An 8,804-nucleotide genomic window follows, 5' to 3' on the forward strand; every position below is an offset into this window, starting at 1 on the left:
GAATAACTGGACAATTTACAAACATTTTTGTTCATAGCTCACAGGAAATAGAAATCGGAAAGAGAGAAAGATTGTATCGGGGACCGAAATGTGGAGTGCTGAGATGGTGCCACAGGATCTTTGGGTCCAGAGTTCTCGCTCAGCTTAGGTGAGACCATGTCTGAGATGGAAGAGAGAGGGGTGGAAGGAGGGCAGGATGGAATACCCTCAGAAAGGTTCTGTCAAGCAGGGATGGGCGGAAAGTAGGCAGAGTCAAATTCTTCTCCAATCTGAAATAGCTCACAGATTGTTCCACCAATCTGTGCAACCTCTCTCTAACCTCGGAGGTTGTTGAGGTTAGAACCCAGAAAAGAACTAGGAAATCTGAAGCCTCCATTTCAGAGAATCCTTTGCTGGAAGCCAGGCATTTCACTGCAGTCCATTTGCTCCCTGGAATTTCTGCTCCTTTCTACCAGGCAGAGGTAGAGGCAGAGGCTGTAAGGACATTCGGAGAGAGGAAAGAGTGAAAACAAAGAAAAACCCCAACCTTCTGAATCAGGTGCATTTGAGTTAATGAAGAAGGTGAGGACCAATAACTGAGCCCAGTCCCCCCTGAAAGTTCAGAGTGGATGGGTTGGAAAATTTCCCCTTTCTTACAGGTCATGTCCTGCAACTGAAAGGCCCTGGGAGAGAGAGCCGTGAGGGCGTGGCAGTGAGGATGGCAGTGTGGTGGAAAGGGGGAGTTTTCAGTCAGACAGCCGTGAGCTCAAATAGCTAGGTACTATTTACTAACTAGCTTTGCGCACTTTACTCTATTTGACCTTTAGTTTCATCAGCTAAGATGCCTCCCTACTTTATAGGGTTGACGTAAGGATTAAATAAGAAAATATCTATAAAGCCACTGACATAGAATAGGCCCTCAATAAATGCAGTTCTTCTCTTTGAACTGCTGTCCCGCCCTGGGCAGAACCTCCATTAGATTGTCCCCATGGTGTGGCACCATACATCCCTGCACATGGTCCACAAAACTTCTGCACACAACACCCACTCGTGTCCTTGGCTGCATTTGCACACTCATCAGCACACACACAGCAGCCTGTGCTGTCACAGCTGAGCTGAGGGCAGTCTTCCCAACAGGTAAGATGAGGGACTGGCATGCTAACGCTTGGACAAGCTGTGGAAGTACTCATCATAGTAAGCTTGTTACATGAATGTGCTTCACCCCTCAAAAGTATTCTGGAAAAGCTGTGAAAGGAGACAAAGGGGCTGTGGTGGGACTAACTCCATAGGCATTTCCTTGAGATTAAATGTGTTTCTTGAGGGATACTTTGTCCACCCACCACTGACAAGGAGACCTTAGTCTATGCCCCAGGTCGTGATGTCTGAAGCTTTGCTGTCCAATATGGTAGCCATTGGCCACATGTGGCTATTGAATGCTTGTAAAGGTAGGTGGTACAGCTGAGGAATGGAATTTTAAATTTATTTAATTTTAATTAAAAATTTAAAACATATTTGATTCAGTTATCAGAAAATGTTTTATGTTTGGAAAAACTTAGATGTGTGAATCTACTTTCTCAACAGTGACCTGTATGAAATCTAAATATGGATTTTTCTGGTGAAAATTTAGTAACTGAATTGCAATGTTGAGAGGTACTATAAGTGTAAAAAATACATGGATTTTAAAGACCTAATATGAAAAAATGTTAAATATTTTATGATTGATTTTTGTATTGATAATATATTGAAATGATAATAGTTTGGGTATATTGTGTTAAATAAAATAAGTATTAAAATTAAATGTATCTGTTTCATTTTGATTTTTTAATGTAGTAGCTACTAGAAAATTTGAAATTACATATGTGACTTAGATTCTACGTCTGTTGGGTAGCTCTGTTCTGGAGTCTTTGAGACTTCAGAGACTTTGGGCAGCAGCATGTCCCAGCGCCAGACAGTCATCTGTTCCCCACTGCGTCAGGGGCTTCCCAGAGAAGATTTCTCTGAACAGCGTTGCTGCTTCCGCATTGCAGAGAGGGCAACTAGAGTGAGAACCTTCAGCGTCTGACTCCCAAGTCCCAACCTAATAAGCTGCTGGTGGAAGGTTATGGAAAGGAGGGGGAGGGCTGTGCCCCAGGAAATCTATCTGGTACATTATACACTAAAGAAGGGGAAGTTGCTGGGATGCTAATTGAGTTGTGTGTGCATGGTGGGTGGGAGGTTGCAGGCTCAGGGAAACTCATTTCTCAAGCAGGTCAGTTTCTCCAGCCTCACTCTCCTGTCTGCCTGGTTCTCACATTCACCTCTGGTCCTACCCCCATATTCCTATCTCTGCCCCACTAAAGAGCGGCCTGCCTGTGAAGTCCAGCTTCACCTCCTCAGTGGTGCTGAGTGTCTCACCTGTCAGGCAGTTTGAGCTGGGAATCTTCTAATGAGTGGAGTCTCCTCAGAGCAAGGACAACAGCAGCAGGAATCAACTAGAAAGCTCACAATGCTTGCATCTGGTTTGGTGTAGTGGTGGGTGGGAGGAAACTAAGGACGCTGGGCAGATGCTGCTGCGGAGAAAGGCTCCCTGGGGCCACGTGATTCTTCCCTTCTCAGTCCCTCCTCCCACTCCTCTCCTCTCCCTGTCACTCCTCCCTTCCAGTCATGCTGAGGCTGTTGCTCTGTACCTTGAGCTTCCAGCATCTCTACTTCTTTTTGGGCTCTGCTTTGCCCTCTATTTGAAGCACAGTCAGTGGTACTCAGCAGTTTCACCTCCCACTCCACCTCCCCATCTGGGGGTCTCTGTAAATCAGTGACCTCTACCCGGAGACAGCTTCCCACTGGGGCTGCACTAATCACAGAACCAGAGGAAGCTGCAGAAGGATGGTGGAAATTAACTAGGCAGGCAGTTACTGCTGCTCCCCCTTCCCTCCACTTCTCACTACGGCCTGCTGTGCCCTCTTCCCTGTTCCTCCAAGCCTAGTCTCTGCAGTGTCCTGGGTCTCTCTCCTTTGACAACTGTGGATTCTTGCGTTTGTTAGTCATTATCTTGGAGTTCTGACTTTTCCCCAAGGGCACTAGGGATCTGTGACACAAAAATGATGGGAACTGCTATGGAGAAATGGGAAAGAGGGGCAGCAGCTGGGTGTCTCAGGTGGAATTTCTATGTAGGGAACCCCTGGAAGGTGGAGGATCGCTCCTTCTCCAGTTCCAGAGATGGGGAGTGAAAAGGAAAGGATTGAGGCTGAAACCAGGGCTAGGAGTGCTGATCCCTCCAGGCATGGGGGTGGGGGTGTAGGGGGGTGAGGAGAGTGGAGGTGGGAGGGGCGCTCCTTACCCTGTTTGTCAGGCAGGTTAGATGGAGGCAAAGCCATTGGGACACATGATCAATGCGCAAGCAGAAAGAGAAGGAGTGGGGAGATATAACAGAAATGAGGGTAGGAAATAGACTGAAATAAAGAAAACTCCAGATATGACATTTAGCTTTGGCTGCTACTGTTGTGGCCCTTTGACAGCAGGTTTAATGATCTGGCAGACAGAGGAAGGTGGTAGAGGCTCATGCAAACACAGTGCAGTGTGTGGTCTGTCCTCCCCATCCCACACTCTGTCCCCATCCTCTTCTCTGTGGCTTGAGGGTCCTTTGCTCTTAATCCTGTACCTAGGGACAGGGTTGGGGTGGGGAGCAGAAAAGAAAGGGACTCTGCCAGGCTGACAAACAGAGACTCCAAGGAGCAAGTGGCACTTCCCAGCCCCACCTCTGAAATAATCTTATAGCTGTGGTTGGCAATTGGTTATTAAAGGATATAGGCGTGTGTGAAGAAAGCCTAGTGGTTAAACTAGCTGACTAGAGCTTTATGTTTCCTGTTTTGTGTGTGGAGGGGATGAAGGGAGGGCTGGACTAACGACGGGGTCTGTATCTGCAGCTCCCTGGGACCCTCAGAGAAGAAATGACACTGCTATCGTCAGACTGGAAAAGCTCAGGAGGCAGACTCTCTGGCAGGAGGCATCGCTAGTTGCTGGCACAACGCAGACGGGAGGTGTGGGAGAGCGGTGCTGCTCAGGACCAGGTTCTGGTTCAAGCAGCCTTGGTTCTGTCTTCCCCTTTGGTATCTGAAGCGGACTTGGTGGGTTCCCCACTGGGGAAGGAAAGGTCAGAAGAGCTTGGCAGTGACCCGGTTACCCCCAGAGTTTCTATCCCCAGAGGGCCGAGGTGCCACAAAGTCAAAGGTCATGTGATGTTTGACCCGACCTTTGCCCTTGCTCCAAAGGGCAATCAGGCCAAAGCAGAGGGTCACTGAGGTGAGAAAGGGGAGGAAGCCGACTGCCAGCACCATGGCCACACCTCTGCTATCCAGAAAAAAAGGCCCTGGGATCCCTGGCACGGTGATGTTGGGGTCAGAAAGTGTGCCGTTTGGTGGTTCCACCTGGATGACTTCCAGCCAGGTGCTCAGGGAGTCATTCCCAGCAACATTGCTGACCACACAGACATAGGCCCCTCTGTCCCGTAGCTGCACTGAGCGGATCTCCAGTGTCCCATCCTCTAGGACCCTTACTCTCCCAGCCCTGCCCAGCCAAGCCCCATGAGGCCTCATCCAGGAGACGGTGGGGGCTGGGTCTCCATCTCCAGAGCAGGAGAAAACTGCATGCCCGCCCTCCTCTGCAATGACCCATCGAGGCCCTGACTTTCGGATCAGGGCTGGTTTGCAGGTGAAGTGCCCTGGAGGCAGTATGTCTGAAAACTCCCTCAGGCTCTTCCCCTGGACATGCTGGGGGCCAGCACAGGCAGGCGGGGACGTGCCAAAGTCCAGGCGGCGGCGGAGCCGGAGCAGCCAAAGGAGGCGGCAGTCACAGGTTAGGGGGTTGCCAGATAGCCTCAGGGTGACCAGTTTGTCTGGGGAAGGGAAGGCTGTTTCCTCTAGTGTCTGAAGGGCGTTATCTGCCACATCCAGGAGGTGGAAGGCAGTCAAGCCATGGAAGGCATGGGCAGCAATGGAGGTGAGGCATGCCCCTGACAGGCGTAGCTCCTGGAGCCGCACCAGGGGGCTGAGCCTTCGGGCTGGGATGGCTGAGATGGGATTCTGAGACAGATCCAGGACCCTGAGAAAGCTCAGGTGGTGTAGTGCTTGGAAGGGCACCGAGCTCAGATTGCAGCGGGTGATGGCCAGGCTGCTAAGATTAAGCCCAACGAGGCTCCCAGGGTCCAGAGCCTCCAGAGATGGCCAGTGGTGGATCTCCAGCTCCTTGAGCTGCCCCAGCCCCCGCAGGGCCCCAGCTGGCAGCCTCCCAATATCCAATTCTCGAAGCCTTAGGGCCACTAGTGCTGGGAGACGGGCGAGGGCTAGGCCAGGCACTGTGCTGAGGTTGCAGCGCTCCAGGGTGAGGGTGCTCAGCTTGGCCAGCCCTGCAAAGGCCCCTGGAGCCACAAATACCAGGTGGTTGTCCCCAACCTCCAGCTTCTGGAGGCTGCCTAGCTCCCCAAAAGCTCCATCTAGGAAGAGGACAATTTGGTTGAGGCGGAGGTCCAGCAGAGTCAGGGCAGAGAGGCCTGAGAAGACCCCAGGCCCCATGATTCTGAGCCGATTGCCCTGCAGCCTCAGGGTGAGTAGGCTTTGTAGGCCATGGAAGGCCCCGGGCTCAAGGGTGGAGAGCTGGTTGTAGCTGAGATCCAATTCCTGGAGCAGGCTCAGGCGGGAGAGCATTCCCCGCTGGAGTCCCCACAGGCGATTCCCGCTCAGGTCCAGGAGCTCAGTGTCCAGTGGGAGTCCTCCAGGTACAGCCTCCAGTTGCCTGTGGCCACAGAGCACAGCCTGGGGCTGGGAGGTGCAGTCACACACAGCAGGGCAGCTGCCACCACTCCCTCCGGGTAGGAGGAGGAGGAAAAGGAGTGGGGGCCATGGGGGCCAGGCTTGCTTTGGAGCTGTGGCCGCATCCATTCCCTCTTCAGTCCTGGAACAGATGATGACATGACCCTTTTTGGAAAGTGGCTTCAGATGATGGTGACCCTGGACTTCCTGGCCCTTCTTAGAGGGGAGAGAAATTGAGCTATCTGTCTCAGCATTGCCAACAAGTAGGGCACAGAACCAGGAAGAATTATTGTGTGCCACCTCCCTGGGGCTTCCTGGAGCTTCTCTTTGGGGAATCTCTGCTTTCCTCCCTTTTCCAGCCCTGGATAACCAGCCAAGTGCTTACTGGCTCATAGAACCCTAGCCAAGCCTGATTTCTGTGGGGGAAAGACTTATGGGAATGGGTCAGGGAACAGCAGGGAGGTAACTAAGTCTTTCTGACTTAGTTGGGGTTTCCCGATGTCTGTGAGATCCAGGAGTATCTCAGGTCCCTTCTACCTGATATCTACTCTCCCCAAGCTCTGCTCTGTCCCTCTCTGCTCGCCCTTATTCTTTCATGTTATGTACCCATAGCTTTGCCTAAGGCTCAGGGAGATTATGTCCTTGGCCCAGAGTTCCCTGTCCTGACTGGAGAGGTCCTCACCTTGACTAGCTCACCCAAGGCTGGGAAACATGCAGGCCTCAGCTCCACCCCCATGCTGAGCCCTTCTCCAGCCTGGCCCAGGGCCTGAGCCCTGGACTAGCAAGATCCAATCTCCCCAAAATGCCTGTGTGGATAATGGCCAAGCTGTACATTAGCTGTGGCATAGGATGCAGGGGGCACTTGACTGGGAAGCTGGGAATCCCCTGCAAGAGCCCAAGGGCAACTGCTTCTCCACTACAGATGAAGCTGGGGTGTGTGAGAGACCCAAAGGATGCCCAGGTTTTGAGTTCTGTTGCTTGGTCTTCAGTCTTGGGCTTCCCTCATATCCCTCCTTAATGGTGTTTGGATTCTGGTCCAGTGTATGGATCTGAGGTCCCTTTTGGCCTGAGCTGCCTGAGAAATTCCCAAGAGACAGATTGTGAACCAGGGAGCATAGATAAGTGAGGAGAGACAGCATCTGACAGAGCACTGTAGGGTGGGGAGGAAGGGAGCCCTCGGTTGGCACAGCAGATATCTGGGCACAGGCAGCGTGCAGAACCTTTAGACTTATAGTCAGTTTCTGGATACCAGGGTCTGGGAACTCTCAGGAAGATGTTGACTACAATGGCTGAGGTGACAGAGGTGAAGGGGCCCTCTAGGTGGTGAGGACCCCTGACTCACCCTGTTCGATGTCAACAGGGACCCCAAGGGAGGGGAAGTACTGGAATTGGCAAGGGATGTCTACAGAGATAGGAGCAAAATCCCACGGATGCTCTCTCAGAGACAGGGTGTCTGAGTCTCTCCTGAGCAGCAATCCTGATCACCTTTGGGCTTGAGGGCTTCAGGCTCTCTGAGCTCTACAGGGTCAGCTTTCTACTACATGCCCTATTTTTTCTCATGTGGAACTTAGGAGAGGCAGTTTAAGAGACGGTCATTTCTTCCCCTTTCCTTCCCACTCTCCACCCCCTGGAAGGATCATTCTAGTGGTTATCCTACAGCCACTTCAGAGGATTGTCCTAGTTGGAAAACTAAAGAAAGAGGCCAAAAGAGCAGAAGGATGCAGAAAACTGGTCTGAGGCTTGGGGATGAGAAAGAATAACGTGGGGCAAAGACTGCAGAGCAGACTCCTCTCGCCCCATCCTGACCTAACGGGTCTCTGTGGCATGCCCGGAGCTCTCCTGGGAAAGATGGCCCAGCCTCCCTTGTTCTCCCTGGGCTTGTTCTGGGAAGTCCACCTGACAGCTAGCTCTTCATCACTGCTGCTGCAGTTCCTGCCCATCCTCTGCTCTGCATTCAGCAAAAGTGCAGTGAAGCATGTAACCCAGCTTTCTTCCTTCCTGCTCCGGTGAGTTTCCCCTGAGTCCCAAAGCCTGCTGGGCCAGGGGCTGAGGGAAATGGAGCAACCTATTTTATTTTTAAGGTGGCTAATTTAATCACAAACTTCCCTTGTCAACCTCCATGGCTGCAGGACCGGCTTCCGGCCACTTTGCAGGAAGAGAGATGTCAGAACCACTTTTTTGTCCCTTCAGTGGGGTGGGGACATCACCAAGACATGACTCTTGAGGGCATCACCCCTTCAAGGGTAGGGAGCTTTCTTCTTTGTGTGGCAGTCCAGAGACACTTTTGAACCTGGGTATCCTGTATCCTCTTTAAAGCACACCTCACTGACGACTGGGAACTGTGTGGGGAGAGGGTTCCTGGGGGAAGTATTTCTGGAAGATCCACACTGGCTGTGGAGAAAAACCCTTCCAGAGGAAGGCGAGCACTGGGGAGATGGAAGGGAGGTCTCCTTGGAGCTCTTCCACTCAGGGGTACTTGGGATATTTGAATTTCCCCCTCAAAGTCCCATGGGGCCAGGATTAATTGTTGGCAGGGTGGGGGCCCAAACCCTCTTGCCTTGAGGGGCACACTAGTCTGGCCTGTCTCTGAGAATGTTATGGAAAAGGGCAGCTGCATCTTCGGGACAGAGGGTGCGGGCACTTACCGGAGAAGCTGGAAGGTGGCATCAAGTTTGGCACTGCATCTGTCCAGCGCTGGGGGCCCTGTCCCATTCGAGCTGCACCTCAGGCCCCTGCACCTTCCCTGTGTGCCTCAACCCCCGCTGCCTGGCTGCCCGGCTGCTGCCTGCCGCTGCTGCTGCTGCTGTTGCTGCTGCGGCCGCTGCTGCCAAGACTGAGGTGGAGAAAAGAGCCAGAAAGCATTTCTCCTTTTTTTTTTTTTTTTTCCTCTCTCTCTCTTTTTAAACCAGGCAAGAATGAGTCTGCAGCAACCCTGTTGGTGCAAAATAAATAAATAAAGCAACCAGGGAGGGCTGCAGCAAGCACCACTACAGGCTGGCGAGTGACAGGGGAGGGATCCAGGAGGGAGGCTCTGGTGCCAGG

General features: G+C 52.3%; 1 protein-coding gene across 1 annotated transcript; it reads right to left on the reverse strand.

Moving 5' to 3' along the window:
* Positions 1–1,872: 1,872 nt before the first annotated feature.
* On the reverse strand, positions 1,873–8,804 carry LINGO4 (leucine rich repeat and Ig domain containing 4). The gene is made up of 2 exons (XM_050753397.1): positions 8,408–8,804; positions 1,873–5,904 (listed from the first exon to the last, which is right to left on the reverse strand). The coding sequence occupies exon 2, from the start codon at positions 5,889–5,891 to the stop codon at positions 4,110–4,112; it is 1,782 nt and encodes a 593-aa protein (XP_050609354.1). The 5' UTR covers positions 5,892–5,904; positions 8,408–8,804; the 3' UTR covers positions 1,873–4,109.

The sequence above is a fragment of the Macaca thibetana genome, chromosome 1 (assembly GCF_024542745.1).
Source record: "Macaca thibetana thibetana isolate TM-01 chromosome 1, ASM2454274v1, whole genome shotgun sequence".
Taxonomy (NCBI): domain Eukaryota; kingdom Metazoa; phylum Chordata; class Mammalia; order Primates; family Cercopithecidae; genus Macaca; species Macaca thibetana.